Here is a 22,310-nt window from a genome sequence, read left to right on the forward strand (position 1 = left end):
TGCGGTTGAACCAGAGTGAAAATCCAGACTCTCCCAGATCTCTATCTTGCTGCATATCTTGAATGAGGCTGTCTGGGACCCGAGTGCTCAAATCTCTCTTGCCTCCAGGGGTCCTATGATGGGTGCATGATCAGAGAAAGTAGTGCATACCAATCATGCCACCACATCCACAAGCCCGCTCATCTACATAAAACCAGTCTAACCTGAACAGGTTAGGGCCTGTACTCCTCCTGTTAGATCTTGAGAAGCACAGACTCCTAGGGCTGCGTTCGAACTCCGATAAATGCTTACGGTCCTTCCCCCTCAAAGCCAGAATCAACTCCTCCCATGCTGAGTACTTTGTGCCTGAAACTATAGTCATGCCACCTCCGAGTCTTTGCTTGATTGACTCTAAAATGTTGAAATTCCCACCCATGCACCAGAAATCCACCTGTGGTGGGAGGGACTCGTGAACTCCAGAAAGTGGCTTTGCCTACTGCAGCATTCGGTGCATATATGTTCAGAAAGCTGTCACGTGCACGCCTGTGCCGTGGCTAATCTCTAGCATGAACATCATAATTCTTGATTAGGACAGCAGTTAGGACAGCATTTGGGTCATCAACAGTATCATCTTCATTAGTATCATCATCAGTATCAACATCATCGGCATCATAATCATCATCATCATCATCATCAGCATCAGCATCAACATCAGCATCAGCATCAGCATCAGCATCAGCAACATCATCATCATGGGGGGTCTGGATGACCTGTCGGTAGCCAGATAGGTACCTAGGCAGCTGGTGGCCAAGCACCAAAGTGAAGGCCATTAGGTCTGGGCAAGGCATTAAGTGAAGCGCAACATTTTAGGGATTTATTCCATGAATATTTGTCCAAGCAGCAGGCCGACAACACCTACAGCTGGCTGACCAGCACTTCCAAGCATATATATAGCATGAAGTCATTATTCAGTCATTCATCAAGTCATTCACATCATCGAAGAAGTCGAATTCAGTAGAAGCATATAGAAGGGGCCAGAGGTCACCCCTAAGGGGTAGACTAAGGGCATGGCACATGTGCAGACTTTTCAGTCACCTTTGTGTACCATATAATACAAGAAAACCCTGAGTCCAACTATCTCTTTCTTCTTCTCTCCTCTGTCTTAATAATCATGTTTAATTCAACATCTTGTTCTTAATCATGCTAGGGCTGTGGATCAGTACAATTAGGCTTCCGTGCATGCCACATTGGTATCAGAGCATTTAGGCTCAACCTCTAAGCAAAGTCCCAAGGAGGTGCACAAATCCAATAGAAGAATGCAGCAGGGTAATAGATGGAGTGGTCTAAAAGGCGAAGCTAGAGGAAAGCATTCCCTGAGGGTATGTACCCAGAACCAGTTCATCATTAAGCTCTCAGATCAGTTCCAAAGGCCTAGCAACAGCATGATCAGTTCCGGCAGGTGACCCACTGCTGTGTTAAGGGAAAGGGATAGCAGGCATGGGGACAATAGTGGAACTGATGCTCATTTCTTCAGCAAAACTTGGAAGTGGATATCAGAAGTGGAAGGTGTTCTGATAAAAATATCAAAGTCAAAGTTAGAGTCAAAGTAGCATGAACATCATAATTCCTGATTAGGACAGTAGTTAGGACAGCATTTGGATCATCAAGAGTATCATCTTCATTAGTATCAACATCATCGGCATCATCATCATCATCATCATCATCACCATCACCATCAGCAACATCATCATCATGGGGGGTCTGGATGACCTGTCGGTAGCCAGCTAGGTACCTAGGCAGCCAGCAGCCAAGCACCAGAGTGAAGGCCATTAGGTGAGGGCAAGGCATTAAGTGAAGCGCAACATTTTAGGGGATTTATTCCATGAATATTTGTCCAAGCAGCAGGCTGACAGCACCTACAGCTGGCCGACCAGCACTTCCAAGCATATATATATATATAGCATGAAGTCATTATTCAGTCATTCATCGAGTCATTCACATCATTGAAGAAGTCGAATTCAGTAGAAGCATATAGAAGGGGCCAGAGGTCACCCCTAAGGGGTAGACGAAGGGCCTGGCAGATGTGCAGACTTTTCAGTCACCTTTGTGTACCATATAATACAAGAAAACCCTGACATCAACTATCTCTTTCTTCTTCTCTCCTCTGTCTTAATCATGTTTAATTCAGCATCTTGTTCTTAATCATGCTTGGGCTATGGATCAGCACAATAAGGCTTCTGTGCATGCAACAAAAGCCCACTCTGTCCTCTCCAATCCTAATGGTCACCCACTGAGCTCTCCCAGTGACAATGGTGCCTGAGTCGACAACTGTAGGTAATACTTGCTGTCTGACGGAAATGCATACTCCATCCTGGGTCCCGGGGAGGGGTCAAAAGCATGGGACTAAAAGGTGTCTCTTGCCTTGAAGGATCTTCCTGCAGTGGCGGCAGGTATGCCCCTCGGAAAGATGATGCTCCTAGAGAAGGAGAATGTCGATGAGCCCACCAACTACCGCTCTGTGAAGCTCCTCTCTCCAAGCTGGAGGACACCATCTCCCCTCCCAGATCTCTGTGGCCAGAGCCACCCACCTCCATCTGTGCCAATGGCCAGAAGTGAGTGAGCACGTCAGTGATATGCAGATCAGATGATGTGAGAGCTCTATGGCTTACCGATGGATAGCAACAGAGATCGACTCTGTGCTCCAATCTCTGATGAATCAGGGGCTGCAGTGGCTGTCCATGGCAGCACCTGCATGTGGATCCAGCCTGCTTTTAGTGCTAGTTAAAGAAATAATAAGTCCACAAAAAATTAGCACATGCACAATATATCCTGCATTATCAACGTTAGCAACTCATTTGTGCATTCCTTTTCCGCAGCCAATGAGAGTGAAGACTCCAGAAACACTTAACGCAGCTTTAAGTTGGGTGTCACGGTGGCGTCCTGCAGGGACAACAAACCTTTCGAAGGCTATAGACCTTGCCACTAGTCGTACCTCAGCAGATTGCATCTACCTTTTCAGTGAAGGGAAGTCTGACAAGCCAGTCCTTGTAAGTTCATACTTGTGCTCAATAATTAACAAATTGTATTTCTCTACAACTGCTCATTTTCCATGAAGTTTGTGCTATTTTGAGTAGTACAATAATGAAGTGAAGCATATATATTGATTGCATAGAAGTTGGGAAGAAAGAGCTCTCCCCCCCAATACACTTTATCTTAGTCTTAGACTTGCTAAGATTTAGCTGTGTCATGGTTACAGAGTCAGATTATGTGCAAGATCTTGATTATCAGTAAACATGTTTGCTTGTGGAAGCTGAAGGTGGAAGGGAACATATATTGTGTGGTTATAAATTGACCTATGTGGAAGAGCACAATTATCATGGTTGTGGAAGACAGTGGTGGAAGAGATCATATATACCAAGAGGTCATATACAAAGTGTTAACAAAACCTCTTACACCACAGTCCTATATGCAATTGAGTTCAAGATTTGTGCAAAATCAACCTCATCAAATGTACAACACCCGTGTGTATGTGCTAGGGTTTAGAGAAAGAAATAGCAGCAAAGGATAAATACACATCACACACACAAGTCCTAAAACTACTACTGTCTGTATTATGAAGAAGTGTTACAACTGTACTTCAAGTACAAGTGACGACTATGAATGAAGACGTCAGACGCAACCACACTCAACTGTAGAACCTCCTTGGCAGCCCTTACACAAGAGAAATGCTCAGTAGGCCCCAATCACTAGAGAGATGCAGACAAGTTTGACGAATTCCTTATGCATGTATATATTTGCAGCCCAGGTGGTCGGCCATTTTAGATGTTGTTGGCCTGTTTATAGAACTGCCCACGACCTTCATTATGCTGCTCACTTGTTATTCCAATGACCGACTGCCACGTGGCACCTGTGCCTGCCAAAAGCCTGCACAACCGCAGTGGAACACTCCGAATGGCTTTCCCCCATGGTCATCTCCCCCCAAGAAGAAGACCAACAAGGTCCGTGTTTGTGTGGACTTCCGGTCCCTCAATAAAGCAACCATCAAGGATGGATTTCCACTCCCATTCATGGATCGTGTTTTAGAGGATGTTGCGGGGCATGCCCCGTACAGCTGCATGGACAGATTTAGTGGGTACAACCAGTTCGCCCTCCACCCGGACGACTGCCCCAAGACAGCCTTTGTCACCCAATGGGGTACCTACACCTACAACAAGATGCCCTTTCGGCTGTACAATGCTCCGGCTACCTTCCAATGGATCGTTACTGATATCTTTACTTCGCAGTTTCATAGATGATTTTTTAACTTCACAAGCACTCACCTTGTCTCCCGGATAGAAGCCTCCTTAGAACATCTTGCTCTAGTTTTCGCCAAGTGTCACTCCTCCTGGCTATGTCTCAATCCCTTTAAGTGTCATTTCTTGGTGGTCCAGGGCACACTCCTAGGTCACATCATCTCATCCGAAGGTTTGGCTCCCGACCCTGATAAAATCGTTTCCATCCTTCGCCTCCCACCCCCCATTAGCCCCAAAGAAACCCAAGTCTTTGTCAAGGCCTTGGTAGAAGATGCCCACTCTAGTCCTCGTGGTGGGTGGTCACTATCCCGGACACATCTCGGGTGCTCTCTTGTTCTAGCGCGGCTTGTGGTGGTCAACAATGTTCAAAGATTCCATTCGGTTTCTAAATCTTGTGACACTTGCCAATGGTGCAGGCCCAAACCCACCCATCAATCTCACTGGCCTCTCCAAATCACTCTCTCTCTCATTGATGTATACCATTTTATACCCCCCAGTATGGTACAGGATGGAGCTAGCTAGGTTGCATATCATGATTGTATACTCCGTGCATATAGCTTTGCATTCTCCTAGTAGTAGAGCTCCATCCCCTCCCCACTCATTGTACTTATTGCACACCCAGATTCTGCTTTTTAGTTCAGTACTTTTTCATTTTGTTGGGATGACAGAGGATACCCCATACAGGTACACTGATTTGTCTCATAGGCTGAGTTCGTTCTTTTGGAAGAATTTAATAAAATTTTTCTTTCTTTCTTTCTCGAACTGGGGCATTGATTTCGTGGGACCCATCGATTTTGTGGCACACCCAAGCCCATAGTTGCATTCCGTACCCGTACTCATCCGATGTGTACCTTTAGTACTTTCCGTACCACTCCATACGTACCGTACCTCGTACGAATAAGGTCTGCGTACCAAATATGAGGTTCAATGTACAACACTTATTTGGCCTGTTTTTCAATTATTTTAGTTAGTGGTCATTACTCAGTAGTTACTAGATTAGTTTTCATTTTAGCATTAGCATTTTCTTTCATGCTATTTTTTTATGGATGCTAGATATTTCTTATTTCACTATATATATATATATATATATATATATATATATATATATATATATAGTAAAAAACGTGAGCGTACTTAAAGTACTTATCTTGATGCGTACTTTACGTACTCGTACCATACACATACCATACCGCACCGTACCTAAAGTACTCAACCACTATGCCCGAGCCGATGCAAATACATTCTCGTTGCACCATAGATTATGCGATCAAGTGGGTGGAAGCCCAAGCCACCAAGGATTGCACAGCTCACACAGTGGCTCGGTTCTTATACGAGCACATTTTTTTTCCGCTTTGGCTGCCCCTTGGAAGTCACTAGTAACAGAGGCTCCCACTTTGTCAATGAAGTCATCACCACTTTACTGAGCCGGTATAAGATCTTCCATCGGAAGACGTGTGCTTGTTACCCCCGGGTCAATGGGCAGGCTGAAAGCACAAACAAAGTGCTCTGCCACTTACTCCGCAAGATGTGCCCTCCACACCCAAGGCACTGGTCTGAGGCTCTCCTTGGCACTTTGTGGGCTTATAGAACCGCCTTCAAAGCTAGGACATGCCACAATCCCTTTCAGTTGGTCCATGGTTTGGAGCCCGTCTTGCCATTCAAATTTAACAATGGGTTGTGCCGGTTAGGATGATACTGCTCACAGTGCCTCTGTTCTCCGTCCTTCCATCTTGGACAAAACCCAAGCATTGGCAAACCAAGCTTTGGAGGTCGAAAAAAAGTAAGGTGTAGCATGATTGCCATCTCTGGAAGCTGGTTTTAGGAAGGTCAATTGGTATTGGTGTACCAAGCTTGTTATCTAAAATAGGCAAAGAAGCTAGTTCTGGCTTGGGAAGGGCCATTTCTGGTGCATCACCATATTCACTGACAATCAGAGTGCTATGGCCGTGGCACGGAATCAAGACTTCCATGCTCATACAAAGCACATAGAGATACACTATCACTTTGTCAGAGAGAGGCTTCATGCAAGGGAGATCACTTTGACTCACTACTCTACACATGATAACATCACAGATCTAATCACAAAGGCTTTACCTTGAGAGAAGTTTGAAGATTTCCGCTTAGCTTTAGGCTCTCTCTCCTATGAGAGAGTGATCTCCATTCTTGTACAGGCTCACATTACCACTACAGGGGGGATTTGAAAGCATTCCCTTATGGATATTTCCCCCCTGGACATCCGGTGTGAAAGGACACCCACTTATGGTTTAGAGTTTGGTGTACTTTCACTTTATTATTATGATGTGACTACGTGCAAGCAACTATTGCATGTCTTGTTGCTCCATTGTTGCCTCTCTGTGTACTATGATGTGACTACGTGCAAGCAACTATTGCATGTCTTGTTGCTCCATTGTTGCCTCTCTGTGTACTCCTGTGAGTGAGGTTGCTGCTTGTAGGTTTCCTTTGCCTTATTTTCTAACAATCTGGATCCTACGGCCGGGCCGTGCGGTGTAAGCAAAGAAGGGGGTACCAAGAGCCTCCTCGCTGTCTTCTGGATCATGCCATGTCTACTCCCTTGGGTCCACCGGAGTCGTGTGAGAGGACAACCCTCCCAAAAACACAAATGCCAGAATCTCTCTCTAGCCACCTTGGCTTGTGGAGGGTGACCCTCTGCAAGGTGCATCCATTGAAATCCTTTAAAGGGGGCTTTACTCTGTCAAGTCTGCCATGATGTCCAATAGAGAAGGTGAGTAAGGTAGAGCTCTCATTAGCGCCATGGACGGCCAAAGGTATGCCATGCCTAGTGAACATTCCCAACCACTGCGCCCTTGGGGGGGTGGGGTGTCTTGGATCGGGGGCCAGCCACTCCGAGGGCAAGGAAGAATCGATGTCAAGGCTAAGTCTATCCCTACCCCGTATCCCAGTGAGGCTCCTATCTGAAAATAAACCAATCTCCAAGTGACCAAGCGGGACCCAAACCCAAAGCTCCCCATGATATGTGCAGGTGAGTTCCCAGCATGTGACCACTTGGCAAATAGACCAGGGGGTTCTAGATCAGAGGTTGTCGTGGAGGCGCTCCTCGGATGCAGTTGGAGCGGCCAGCCTGAGATGATCCCAGACACACAAGAGGCTGGCTGCAAATCTGTCCTCAAATGCAGGGCTAAAGCCCTGCATCTCCATGAAGATCCATCTTGTACTTTGGGGCCAAGGGCCTCCCAAAAGCGGGGCGCAGGTGGAGATCCTAGCCAGGTGAAAGTCCATTCAGGGCTCGCCGCGCCTGGAAGAAGGCCATGAACTATCATCTTGCACAAAAGGGCACGGCTCTGAATGGAGGGGTCGATGATGCCCAAGCCTTCCCCGTGTCGTGGGCTGAATGATCACTCTCCAAGCCACCTTGGACGGGCAAGCCTCTTGTTGCTACCAGCCCAAAGAAAGTTGCAGATCAATCGAGAACTTGACCAATGCAAGCCCAGGAGAAGGCCCAGCAGGAGGTGATGTACCACATGGTGGCGAAAAGAACCTGGTTCATCACTAGGACCCAGCCAGCTAAGAAAAGCTTGGTTGAACTCCAGTATAACAGCTTCTTCCGAAAGCTCAAGAAGAAGAGGGGCTAGCTGCTGCTCAGGGTAGATATCGTTACCCACCTGGCATCCAAGATAACAGGAAAAGGGCTGAACAGGGCTGGCAGGAGCGGTTAAAGGCTGGATACTCCTTTGTTTGTGTGTGGGGCATGGAGTTGTAATGGACCAAGACTGTATGGTCTGGTTTGGGACGGTATAGAGCTGTAAACAGTGGACAGCAGGCTGTTTTGTTATCTTTGAGGGCTCAACAGGGCTGTCCGATCCATCTTGAAAGTGTCTACAGTAATCTAGATGCTTGTCAGTGCTGTATCTAAAGGATACATGTTTTTTGGAGCAATTCTGTCATAAGAAGTTGCGTGCTTTTGCGACCAGAAGTTTCTCCAAGTGTTGAGCTTGTGCACAGGTGGGGCTTTTAGAATGTATGATCCTGTGGTCGGTGGTTTGTTTTCTATTGTTTACTTGTATTCATCTTTAGATTACCAAAAAGGAGTATGCTACAGATACGAACTTGCAGGTGCCTGGGGTTCACCACCGGTCTGGACTCTAACCTTTGGGGGGGGGGGGGGGGGGGGGTGTCATCCCATCTTCCAGCCCCTAGTGTGGTGTACTGTGCAAGATCTCTCTCTTCCTCTCTATCACTCTTGGCTGGAAGCCTGGATTATGTTGTGGTTTATGATTAATGATGGTTTACGATAGTTGAATTCTGTGTAACACACTGCCCTTCCGTTATAGTGGTTGCATTGCTTTGCCACCACCACCACCACCACCTGAAGACTTTTTATTGAATCAACAGTTATGAGTAGTGGCCTTGTTTGTGACATTTAAAACATGCACCCTTGTGAGCATCAAGGGACATGATAGAATTGGATCGAGGCCTCTTACCAAGAGACTTCGGTTTAGATTGCTATATAGATGAGGCCTGTCCAGAAGGCTGCCCGCTAGGCCTCGAAGAGGCTGCTGCTGCTGCTGCCTAGCAGTTTCTCTTCCCTTCACTTTTCTTCTTCGTTGCACTTCTCTGGTTAGAAGGACCTGTAGTGACCTTCCTTGCAGCTACAACTGTATCATCATATGTACGTGCTTGGTGCAATGCATCCTCAAAGGACTTAATTATGTACCATCTTACCTCATTTTGATAATCATGAGGTAAATCCTGAAGAAAGAACCGACAGACGTAATGATCTGGGAGATCTGAGAACTTAGCTATAAGATCTTGAAACTCCTGAATGAAAGCCTCAAAAGGCCTCCTTGCCAACTGTATCTTGTGAAGTCGATGAAAATCCACAGTTTCATCAGGTTCTTTGATGAAAGTCTCCAAGAACACAGTCTTGAAGTTTTCCCAGGTCCTAGGAGCCGTGAGTTTCGACTTAGATCCTGCCACCAAGTGAATGCACGACCTCTTAAAAACATTTCTACCACCATTATTTTATGCTCCTCTGCGCAATGAACAATTGTGAAATGTGTCTCCCAACGACTCACCCAAGTTTTGACAAAGTCTAGATGACGTTCCAGCTCTTCCCCATAAAACAGCTCCGGAGTAAAAGGAGGATACATCCCAAAAGTACCCAATAGCCCAGCCTGTGAGGTGGTCCATCGTTGTTCACTTTGTGCTACTTGAGTCTGTAGATCTTGAACTTGCTGTAATAAATTCTGAAGCTCATTCGGATCAATAAAGACCATCCGTGGTTGTGGTTGGGTAGCATCCCCCACACTCACTGTAGCCTGAGAAACTATTGGGAGAGGACCACTAGTGTCTTGTCCCACTGCAGCAGGTCTATGAACAAATGTGTTAAAAGGAGAAGCTCTTACCTCATCGTGCAAGGCGTTAAAGCCTCAACTCTAGAACTAGGGAGATATTTGGTTCTAGCAATGAAATCCCTCATTGTTTCTCCTTCCTCTTGTGCGAGGTTATAGGTTTGTGCAATGGGGCTCCATCTTGCTCCACTAGGTGAGAATCCGCCGACAATGAAGGTGTGTTTCAAGACCTCATAGCTGGCCTTTTCAAGTGGGTTTAGAGACCTTAATAGCCTACTTTGCCTTCAAGACAACGTCTGAATGAACAGACCTTGGTGGGATTGTCAATCCTATCTATGGCCTCACAAACTTGATCGAACTTCTTTGGATACTGAATAGGATCTCCAATTCTATCAAATTTGGTCATCATCCATGAATGTGGATTGGCCATGTGTTGCCCAATTCTAAGCCTCTAGGTGCTATGTTTGTGGAAGCCCCCCTTCCCATTTCAAATGCTAAGCATGTGTTCTGCATATTCACGCGGCAATGGAACGTAAGTGTAAGAATACATAGCAATGGAAGTTGGATCAACACAATACAAAGCACTGAATTTCAAAAAGACAAAGCACTGAATTTCAAAAAGAAGTGGAGAGTAAACAATATTACTACTTGCAAAACTTGATTACAAACTGATGACGCCCGCCCACCCGTGAGCTCTGGTTAAGGAGCTTTGATGGCAATCTAGATTGACTTTGGATAGAGGATGTCTTGCTTACAAGAGTGCTTGAACACAATGAACTCGATGATTATGGAGTCCCACACATCCTCCCATATATAGTACTCCATATGGTAGGTCGGTCGTTGGATCCTACCCATGATCACATGTATCTGCCCACGAGATATATGTACTATGAAGTATAAACTACGAAGTATGAACTATGAACTCTCTGCAACCTGAGAACAATGTGTCCTCAGTTTGCTGTCCAATGCCCACATAATGCGGTCACTTAGTCCGCACAAGCATGCATCCTACTTGGCAGAGTGCCAAGTCTACATAAGCTGTCTCCTAACCATCTGGCCACACTTGGCCACCATCCAATGTCTAAACTGCAAACTGTCGGGTGCCTCAGTGCTCACCACAACAACTACTCCTTATAAAGGGGGCCTTACAAAATAAAGCACATCCATCACCCGCATAAACATCTCGAGGGTGGAGCATTGAGCAAATGCTTTTCCAACACCCCCCTTCAATGTCCACCCAGAGGTAAACTACCTCTTCGGTCCAATGCCGAGTCGATGAAGATGGCGCTCTAGTAAATCTCTCCCAAGAGCCTTTATGAAGATATCCACACAATTGTCTGTCGTGTCGGGGAGTAGACCAGCTCCACCTCTCCATCTATGATAAGTTCACGCACATAATGATACCGAATCTCAATGTGCTTCGTGCGAGCACTAAACACCGGGTTCTTGGTGATAGCCATGCAACTCTGATTGTCGCATAGCAATATTGTTGCCCCCTTTTGAGTGACACCCATGTCTCCTAAGATCCTCCTCAACCAGACTGCTTCACATGAAGCAAAGCATGCTGCTTGTACTTAGCCTCTGTAGAAGAAAGTGTCTCTGTAGGGTGTAGACTGCTTCTTACTGATCCAGGATGTAATTTCAAACCCAATAAGAAAACAGTAACTAGAAATTGATTTCCTGCTATCACAATCTCTTGTCCAATTGAAGTCACAAAATCTAGTCAAGGAATTGCCCAAATTGTAAGTGATGCCATACCCAATGGTACCTTTGATGTATTTCAACACCCGCATCCTTGCCTTCCAATGGTTCTCTGTGGGATGATTTGAGAACCTGCTAAGGACACTAATTGCAAAGCTGATATCAAGCCGTGTATTGCATAGGAAGATCAAACTCCCACCAACTTCCTGTAATCCTTCATGTCCACTAGTGGAGAAGCATCTTCAAGAGAAAGCTTCACATCAGCCTTCATGGGTGTAATCACTGGCTTGCACTCAGCCATGCCAAATTCTTTCAAAATTTCTCCAACATACTTTTGTAGAGAAATGAAGAGTTTGTCTGACTCTTGCTAGAACTCTATCCCCAAACACAAATGCATAGGCTCAAGGTTTGTCATATCAAACTCTGAATTCAACATGTCCTGTGTCTGCCGGATCTTTTCTTCATGGTTTCCCGTCATAATGAGGTAGTCCACATATAGGACAATGATTATGTACTTGCCTTGCTTAGAGAAAAATACAATTTTGCATTTGATGGGCATTTAGAAAGACCAATACTTACAAAGAAAGCATCTATCCGTTGGTACCATACCTAAGGGGCCTATTTTAGCTCGAACAATGCCTTCCGGAATCTGCACACTTTGTTTTTTGAACGGGTATCTCAAACCCGGGTGGTTGTGCCACATAAACCTTCTCCTTGAGATGGCCATTTAGAAATGTTGACTTCACATCCATTCACAATATTGTACGAATAGTGGTCAATCTAGCTGTGGAGGCAAATGTCTCTTGAAAGTCAAACTCTTAGAGACCTGTGCAAAACTCTTAGACCTGTGCAAAACCCTTCGCCACATGAGCCTTGCCTTGTACTTATCCAATGTACCATTAGACTTGTACTTGGTCTTCCAAATCTACTTGGTGTCCATAACCTTCCATTTTGTAGGACGATCACAAGATCTCCAAGTGTGGTTTCTCAAAATTCAGTAGCCGCTGTTTGCAGATCTAAGAGAAGAGAGGAGCAAAAAAGGGCCTCCGCTCACATTGTTAATATGGCCTTGATGGTTGAGATAATGAAAGTATAGGAATAGAAAAGGGCCTCCGTTCACATTGTCAATATATGGAGGGGGGGCATGGAGTCAGAGTTTGTGGCTGTTTTGTGACTGCCAGCGGAGCTTTCCCATCCAAGAGTTGCTTCACCCATGCAAGGCTCCTATGCTTTCATTATCTCAGCCATCAATGCCATATTGACAATGGAGTGGAGGTCCTTTTTTGCTCCTCTATTCTCTTAGATTTGCGAATAGCTATTGGCTCTTCTGTGATTGCTGGCGAGCTTTCCCATCCAAGAGCTACTTCATCCATTTAGGATATGACCCTTTATTTGCAGGAAGAATTCTTTATCATCTGTCGAATCCACCTCTTGTGGAGTTGGTATTGTCACTGGTGGTTGTGTATGCCGGGCTACTTCTTCATTGAAGGATAGTGTGGAGGGAGCTCTCTCCTCCACCTGATGAGGTTGTACCTCGAACATCACATCACAACTGACAATTATCTTCTTTGCCTCAAGGTTGTATAGTCAATAACCCTTTGACTCCATAATGTACCCCACAAGAAGATACACTTTCTACTCTTCGAATCCCACTTGGTTGTGGATGAGTTTCAAATATGCACTAAACAATCACACCCAAATGTCCTGAAATATGCAACTGAGGGTTTCTTACTTGAATAAGGCCTCTAGACTCACATCTATTGGTTCACACCTTTTTTGTATGAAATATGCTCATGCAAGTCTAGGTGAGCTAGACTCGTAGGCTCACGCATGTAGACTTACGTTTGTAGGATCGCGCCTTTTTTTGTGTAAACTAGTCTTGTAGGTTTGATTTTTATGAAATAGACCTACTTGGACCCGCACTTTTATGAAATAGACCTATGACAGATTTGGTGTGCAGTTATTGGGCAATAATTATACTTAATGTCTCAATAATTGCAAAGGATAAGATGAGAAATTGTAGCTGGTACAAATTGTATGATAGGAAAATCCGTAAAGGACAAGCGTAGGTATGCCCTTACAAGTCTTCAAGGCAGTTTTAATTGTTTGATATAGTATTAGGTATACCTATGTCTAGACTCGTGTCTCTAGACTCACGGCTCACATGTCTAGACTCACAGCTCATATGTCCAAGCTTACATCTAACGTCTGGCTAGACTCACATCTTTTTTTTTCTCGAGAGTGTGGGCTCACATCTCCCGACCCGAGAGATGGCTTGGCATGATTTTTGGAGTTTTTGGACTTAATGGGATTAAGGTTTCTAATGCTAATTTAAGGTATTTGTGTAAGTGATTAAATGTTTTTTGATTGTTTTTGGTTGATTTTGCATTTAAGCTACCAATTTCAACAATGCATGAGACCTCTAACGGCTCGTTGAAGCTCCGCGCTCCCCCCCTGCTCGCGCTTCTGTCTGCACTCCCCTCTCCCTGCCCGCCATCGCGATTTCCCCCCTCCGCCTGCCCTCAGGTTTGCGCCGCCCCCCCCTTCGCCTGGCTTGCCTGCGCTGAAGCGCCCCCCCCCCTCCATTGCTCTTCGCCTTCGCCCCCCCCCCTCCCGTAGCTCTTCGCCCTCGCGCCCACCCCCCTCCTCTTCAGCGCCTCGCCCCCCCCCCCCCCCCCCCCCCTCGCCAGCTCTCGCTTCCCCCTCTCTCGTCTTTTCGTGCTGCTTCCGCCCCCCCCTCCCTTGGGATCCATCTTCGCCGCCTCTACCCCCCCCCCCCCCCCCCTCTTCTTTCTGTTTTTCTCCGTCCCCAGGGTTTTTTTTTATCTTTTTACCTTTCGCCTTCCCCCTCCTTCGTGTGCAGCTCGGTTCGTGTAGGTTCTCCGTCTCCGCTCCGCCTTCGACACAGCTTCAGACTCTGATGGAGGTTCCTCCCGCTCCCCCTCAGAGGGACTCATCCGCAGCCCCCTCGCCCGCCCCTTCTGAGGACACCCCCATCGGGCTTTCTCTTTCGCCGGAAGAGGAAGCGAGCCTCGCCGCAGAGGTGGAACGCCTTCAGGCACATTCCACCATCTGCCGTATAGTCGGCACTCGCCCCAGCAGAGGGGAGATCCGGGATCTTCTCCAGGCCCGCCTTCTTGCAAATGTGGGCAAGATCCTGGACGTACAGCTACTGGGTCGTGGACATTACCAGATCGAGTTCGAGACCGCCGAGAGTGTGGCCAAGGTCCTTGCCATGAGTCCCCTTGACATCAGGGGTGCTCGGGCTTTCTTCAGACCTTGGTAGCATGGCTTTGACCCAGCAGCGGGGGCTGAGCAGGGAGAGCGCCTTTTCCATGTTACAGTTTGCTTCCTTGGACTCCGCCGGGAGTATCTTCCGCTCCTCTCTAGGCTAGGAGCATTGGTGGGCTCGGTACTAGAGACTGGCCCCACAGCAGCTTCAGTGGTGGCCAGAGCAGCTGGGCTACCTTCGGTCAAAGTTTTGGTGTCTGACATCTCCTCCCTTCCTAAGGTCATTCAGCTACCTAGGATAGGGGGGGGGGATGGATTGATCAGAGAGTGGAGTTCTCGGGGCTCCCGAACCAGTGCTTCATTTGCAGGCAGGTCGGTCATCTGGCCAAGGCCTGCCCTCGCAGGAGACCCCGACCCTCACCGCAGCAGCAGGCCCCTGATGGCTCGCCCCCAGATGCGGCTCGGTAGGCTGCCTCCGGGACACCTGCCCAGGCCACAGAGACCTCGGAGTGGCAGTGTGGTCAGGGGCGCCGCCGAGGGAGACAGCCACAGCAGCACGGCCAGAGACCGCTGCAGCAGCAGCCACAGTCTCAGCCTCACTGGGTTCTCGTGAGGAACAGCTTTGCTCCCCTCCAGGAGGAGACCCCTGCGGCGACGACTGAGGACCAGGAGATGCCAGCACCCCCTCCTTCACCCCCCCACCCCCGTCCCCTCCCACCGCCTCGCTTCCACCATCGCCTCCTCCCATCCCTGCTCCGGTTTTGGCAGCGGCTCCCTCTCCACCCCCCTCGCCCCCCCCCTCCTCCCCCCCCGCCCGCCTCACCTTCCCGGGAGGCCCTGGCAGTCCCCTGGCGTCCACCTACAGTCCGGAGGGCGCTGAGCACCGACCTCGCTCGAGCACCGCAGAGGAGACCTACCATGCCGATTCGGGCTTCACGGATATCATCTATCCGCAGTCGGCTGAGTCGCCTCGGCATTAGACAGCGCTCGGAGGCTTTTGATTACGCCTTCACACGGCTTTTTGGAGCAGAGGGCCCCCATGAGCCAGCACCCATCCGAGTTCATGTAGTGATACCTCCGGCCCGCAGGGAGGAGGCACTTGATTCAGCGGTGGCCTTCTCGTTCCCTCTATGTGGCCCTTGCGACCGGGAGTGGACTCTAGAGCTCGCTCTTAGCACTTTGAAGACTCAAGCAGTTGAGTTTTCTCATCATGTGAGCGATCTGGAGGTGACAGATGTGATAGGCCGACTATGGGAGTTGGCTCATTTTTTCTTGGATCCCGGGAGTGTGGATGCCGAGGCAGTCACCATGGGCCACAGCCACTGGCGCCTGATCTCTGATTCTTGCAATACACCGGGTGGGCAGATTCGCAGCCGCTCGGATGGGGACTACTCTCCATCCAAGCCGCTTGCGAAGGCCCGCCGTACGGCTGAGACAGCATCCACCTCAGCAGGTCATCCATGAGGATCATCTCATGGAATGTACAGGGCCTTGGCGGAGCACATTTTATACGCTAACGTGGTTGCTTGAGGCAGGAGCTTCAGAGATGCCTGGTTGGTGGCAGTATTGATATTTTGATGATGCAAGAGCACCACTTGGGTGAGAGCAGGATCCGGAGATATGGTTCGGTGATGCCTGGTAGATGGGACACCTTTTGGTCTGCAGGGTTTGGTCCTTTGGGCGGATAGGGAGGAGTATGCATGGTCATTGCAGATGTATGGCGGCAGGCCATTGTGGATCGAGGGATCATTGTGCCTGGTAGAGCACAGTATGTCATTCTGAGGATGCATGATGAGCTATTGGGCGTGCTCAACGTCTATGCGCCCAATCATATTAGTGCCAGAGCAGAGTTCTGGACCCAGGTTACGGATGCATTGCCAGAGGCCGCACATTGGTGTGTCGGTGGAGACTTCAACATGCTTGAGGACCCGGCCGATAGGGTGGGAGGTAGTCATGTTACAGTGCACGGCACGGAGCTTGCAGCTTGGGACCGGTTTTGCATGTCACTGAGGATCACTGATGCATGGCAGCATGGGGCCTTCTCCTGCTCTCAGGACAGTCTTAGTTTCTCTCGGTCGGATCGCCGGCAGGGAGGGACTAATCTATCACGGATTGATCGCTTTTATGTGGGCGACTGGTTAGGGGAGCGAGGGGGCTCCGTCGGCATTCTCGCTGGCACCTCATTTTCAGATCATGCGCCAGTTATCTTGACATTGGAGGAGAGGACACGGGAGCCCAGCTTGCAGTTGAGGATCCCAGAGAGGGTACTTACAGATCCCAGTCTCGCTGAGGACATTGAGAGGATCTGGCATGATAGTCAGTGCTCTGACCAGGATGCAGCAGGCCAGTGTGCCCAGGGACTCATCGAGCTTAGCTCTTTTTTGCACGCTGCAGCTTTGACACGGCTGGGAGAGATTCACGAGCAGGAGCATCGGCTGAGACGCAGCCTTGCTTCGCTACAGCGCCTTCAGGAGCAGCAGCCTGCATGTGAGTGGGTGGCGTCACAGCTGAGCCAGGCACGCCAGGAGGTTAGAGAGGCAGAGGAGCAGAGACATGAGTTTTACTATCGTCGTCAGGCCTCTCAGTGGACGCAGCTTGGTGATAGAGTGACTGGGGAGTTTTTTGAGATCACTGGACCCCGCCATGCTCGAGCAGGAGTCTGTCAGCTTGGTAGACCGGATGGATCGGTAGCTACTGAGCCCGGGGAGATCAGAGCCATTGCCACTGCATTCTATAGAGACCTGCTTTTAGCGGAGCCAGCCCACTGAGGATCAAGATGCTTGCAGACAGACTGTGTGGGCCCATGTGCAGAGGAGAGTCACAGACCGTATGCGTACAGTTCTTGGTGCGCCTCTTTCAGAGATTAAGCTTGCCGAGGCCTTGAGGGTCCTGTCGCGACATAGTTGCCCAGGGGAGGACGGACTGACGCCGGCCTTTTTTATGCGCTATTGGGACCTTTTGGGGCCAGGCCTCCGCAGGGGCTTTCAGTATGTTTTGGACACTAGGGTGATGCCACAGAGCTTTTCAGAGGGCTTGATCTTTCTTATCCCCAAGGGGGAGGGAGTATCAGATGATATTCGGCATTGGAGGCCTATTACGATCCTCAATACTGTCTACAAGGTCTTAGCAAAGGGCTTGAGTTTGAGGATCCAGCCCTTCCTGGGGGAGTTGATTCATACTACCCAGACAGGATTCGTCAAGGAGCGCAATATCCTTAACAACATCTTTACTTTCTGGGAGGCGACGGCCCGAGCTAGATTTCTTGGCGAGGACTTGGTCGTGATGCTTCTCGATTTTGAGAAGGCATACGATAGAGTTGATTGGGGTTTCTTAGAGGGCACTATGCTTCGCCTGGGCTTTGAGCCAGGATGGATCAGAGGGGTGGCGGCTCTGTATTCCACAGCTCGTAGCCAGGTGTGTTGATTGCAGGAGGACGGGGGCCGAGTTTTGAGCTGACCAGATTAGTCCGTCAGGGGTGTCCCCTCGCCCCTTTTCTTTTTCTCTTCTTTGCGGAGGCTATGAGCATGTATTTGACGGCAGAGGAGGTTGGTTTGAGAGGACTCCAGCTCCCAGTCCGGGGAGAGGACCTGCTCGATGCTGAGTTTGCAGACGACACGGGCTTATTTTTGCATGGCCAAGAGGCCAATCTTCTTCGGGCAGAGCAGTCGCTCCAGGTTTTTAGTGCAGCTTCGGGAGCATTGATCAATTGGCGCAAGACAGTGGCCTTTTGAATCAGTAGTGCTCCCACTCCGGCATGGAGCCCGGACCCCGGTTTTAGATGGATTCCTCCTGGCACAGCAGTGCGGTATTTGGGATGCCAGATTGGACTAGATTTGTCACTTGAGCAGCAGATTGCCCCGCTTCTTCTGAGCATTCGGAAGAAGCTTTTGTATTGGAGTACAGCTCGACTATCCTTGGCTAGGAGGGTGGTGGTGGCAAATCAGGTGCTGTTAGCGACCATGTGGTACATTACGTCTTGCTGGATCTTCTCGAGCTCTTGCATCAGCCAGGTAGAGAGGCTGATCAGGAACTTTCTTTGGTCTAGGCGGAACGGTCAGCCAGCTCGGGCAAAGGTTGCATGGGCAGTTATTACACTTCCGCTGGCTCAGGGAGGCTTGGGCATTATAGATCCAGTCGATCAGAGTAGAGCCTTATTGGGGAAGCTTATTGTTCGGGGGCTGCTTCCAGGCGCGCTGAGCCTTGGAAAGAGCTTCTCTTGTAGCGGCTTGCAGGCTCGGGCTCCCCCAGCAGGGGGCACTTGGGCACCAGAGATTCGCTGGATCTTCATAGAGATGAGGAGGACAAGCCTCAGTAGAGGATGGGAGGACAGATTTGCTTTGAGCATCCTGAGAGCTTGGGAGCTGCTGAGACCGGGGCTCTCTCAGCGACCTCCTTGTGTTGAGGAGCTGGCTAGACAGCCGCTCATCTGGAGCCCAGCGGTTCGCACAGAGTAGGGTCATATGCTGGGTTCTCGGCCTCGTCTAGCCTGGGGACCTTTAGCGGCAGGCCCAGCACGTAGTTTTGGAGACTGGCAGGTCTTCTGCAGTCTCCCAGAGGAGATCCAGGTGGAGAGGCTGAGTCACTTCAGAGGGGGGTTGATTATGAGGAATGATATTCAGGAGGCACTCACAGAGGAGTGGTTCACGCCTTTCAAGCTAGTGGCCCCACGGTGGATGGGAGCCTTTACGCAGTTGGAGATCCTGATTGCTGTCAGAGCTTGCACTGAGGATGGCAGATGCCTCTACTATGAGATTCAGGATGAGGGCAGACTTCAAAGAGTGGAGGTGGAGTCACCTTTGGTTGCAGAGTGCATCTTTCAGAGGATACGGGTAGTGGCCGCCGCTTCTCGGAAGTGGCATATTGACCCCGACCCTGCAGATGTGCTCCGGGATTGGTGCATATGGGCATATGCAGCGCGCCCCTTGGCCCGGCTACAGTGGGACCCTGGGGAGTACGAGTGGCATGATCCTTATGCATCCCTTGAGGCCACAGAGATCACCTTTTTCCAGTATACTGTTCGGCTGGGGCGGCATATTTTGACGGCGAGGAGGATGGTCTCTCCAGCTACTGCAGTGGGGCATTGGCGGTACAGGGACTCTCACAGGAGTTCCTGGAGGATTTTTGGGCTCGGCTCTGGGCTAGTCAACAGGCCCGCAGGATCTCGACTTTCCAGTGGCTGGTCGCCCACAGGGGCTCAGCAGTTGGCACCTGGCTTGTTTACAGCGGTCTTCCGGCGGCCTGCGTCCGATGCGGCCACCCTATGGAGACACAGAGACATTGCCTTTGGGATTGCCCTCAGGCGCAGCAGATTTGGCTGCGGATACTGTGTATTCTGGCCCCCCTCTCTCCAAAGGGTATGTTTACGTGGGGTGCCGCTGCTTGGTCGACTTTGTCAGGGCCTGCTATGGGCTATGAGATGGAGCAGGACAGTCATGCCATCAGATTCATTAGGGGCCAGCCTCGCCTGGTTCCGGCACTGGATTTCTCATCCGCCAGCTGGACACAGGAGAGGGATTTACGATGGGAGCTCCTCAGCAGCCTCACCATCTGGTTCACCTGGAGGGCCCGGTGTTTCACGGCCTTTGAGGGGAGACTGGAGCCACCAGCAGAGACTGTACGGGAGATTTGGCAGGAGTTGATCCACACCCTGCGAGGACAGTATGACCGCATCCGGGGCGACTCGGCGGATGAGGCGATCTTGCGGCGCCAGGCCTTTCACACCACCTAGCGCAGCGGCCCCTTCTATACCTTACACACGGGATCCCCCCGTTGGCATTACAGGCCACCTGTTTGGCTTTTTCCCCCCCCTATTGTCTGATTTAGCCCCTCAGTCCTTTGTACTGATGCTTGTATTTTGTAGCACCTAGGGAGAGTCTCCCGGGCTGCCTTGCTGTATTCACTGCTTTGTTTCTCTTATGAGCAGGAGAGATCTTTTGTAGCCCTACGGGCGTTTTTTATATAACTAATGAAAGGATCTTTTCTCGGAAAATTTTTTTTTTTCCAACAATGCATGAAAAAACATAAAATGCATTATCAAAAATCAACTATTCCACTCTAATCCATAGCTAATGGAGTTCAATGTTTATGTTTTCAGAGTGGATTCCACTCTTGATCACAAATGCTAAACTATTCCTTGGCTTAATGTAATAAGATCAAAAGTCTTAAGGGCTTTTAAATCATGCAAAACACCAAGAAACCGAGGTTTCCCTTCCAAAGTATGAAACTAGAATACCTAATGCAAATAAGCTTCAAGGCAAAGACCAAGAAACTAGGGTTTCCCCTTCCAAGTTATGAAACTAGAATGCCCTAATGCAAAGCTTCAAAACAAAATAAAAAACAACAAACTAAACACATCCAAGGCTCCAAAACCGTATGACTTTTGGAGTGTGACCTCCTAATCGACACCGGGCAATATTAGGTGATCTCAATAGCTTGGAATGAATGGACGAATGGAGTTAAGTCCTAGGTTGGTTCTCGTCAGCGGCGTTAAATACGTCCAAGTCAAGTGCTTAACCTAGCCTTGCCAAATCATGTGTTGCTTGGTTTTGTCTTGAAGCTGCAAGGGTGAAGTTTTTCCTTGCCTAGATGGAGGCAAGAAGGAGATAGCCTTTGTGGGGGTGGATAGAGAAGAAGCTAATGGAAGAGAAAAACCTACAAACAAACCTATCTAGCATGCGTCCATCAAGCAAGCAAGATTCAATTTCATACATGCAAGCAAGAGTAGAGGAGAGAAGAGCTCACAGGTATTCTATTGCTAGGGAATGAATATGTATGGCTTTTTGTCAAAAATGACTTATATACAAGTGACTAGTGTTCACACTAGACCGGCCAAAACTTTAAAAATGGTTTGGCCACTGTTACTAGTCTTTGACATTAAGCTTAGGGTAAGGCCGCTTTATATGTTCTAGTGCGGTCTAACAAAAGATAGGTGCCCATTTGAGTAGGCAAGATGGCAAAGAGCCTTACGGTAGGATAGGCGGGTGAAACCAAGTTAACCTACAAATAGTTAACACCATGGGAGATGCCAAATCTGGAACACTAGGCACTCGAGTTGAATGATCCACTCTATCCAAATAGGAGGATACATCTACCAAAGGATCTGCATGTTTCTCCATGGACACCTTCATGCCCAGAAGCAAATTAGTGATCTGTGAATCCAATGAGGAGTAACCAATAAGAGAGATGGCGAGGGTTGCAACTCATCACACTGAGAAAGGGTGTGTGGGGTAGGCATGGTGCAGTGAAGCGGCCATACACTAGCAGTGGAATAAATACACACACCACACACGAGTCCTAAACTACTGTCTATATTATTTACAAGAAAGAGGTGTTACAACTGTACTTCGACGTCAGTACACAGCCACTCTTTGCTGTAGAACCTCCTTGAGCAGCCCTTATGCGGGAGAGATGCTTGGTAGGCCCCAAATGTTGGAGAGATGCATATGAATTCGACGAATTCCTTATGCATGTATATATATGCACCCCAGGTGCTGCTTGGCCATTTCAGATGCTGTCGGCTTGTTTATAGGACTGCCCACGACCTTCATTATGCGGGCTTGCTATTCCAATGACCGACTGCCATGTGGCACTGCCGGAAGTCTGCATGACTGTTGCGCACACATCCAACTGCTCCTTCACTAGCTACACTACCCGACATGTACCACAGGTGAGGCATCAAAGCACAATCAATCTCCTGATATGTTGTAATTCTATCCTGTATATGAGAAGAAGAGTGCAATCAACTAAGAGATTGTATACCAAGTGTTAAGAAGGGTTT

At 48.8% G+C, this 22,310-nt stretch overlaps 1 protein-coding gene across 2 annotated transcripts in view; it reads left to right on the forward strand.

Moving 5' to 3' along the window:
* Nucleotides 1-22,310, forward strand: part of LOC147618857 (uncharacterized) — a 64,380-nt gene that overhangs the window by 39,342 nt on the left and 2,728 nt on the right. Inside the window, exon 6 of one of the 2 annotated variants that reach the window (XM_086773935.1) lies at nucleotides 2,856-3,026. The exons of the other annotated variant lie outside the window; for it this stretch is intronic. Within the exon in view, the coding sequence (XP_086630061.1) occupies nucleotides 2,856-3,026 (171 nt within the window). The remainder of the gene's footprint in view (nucleotides 1-2,855; nucleotides 3,027-22,310) is intronic. 2 annotated transcript variants of the gene reach the window in all.

The sequence above is a fragment of the Cibotium barometz genome, chromosome 34, assembly GCF_041138505.1.
Source record: "Cibotium barometz isolate CiBa-2024 chromosome 34, ASM4113850v1, whole genome shotgun sequence".
In the NCBI taxonomy this organism is placed as follows: domain Eukaryota; kingdom Viridiplantae; phylum Streptophyta; class Polypodiopsida; order Cyatheales; family Cibotiaceae; genus Cibotium; species Cibotium barometz.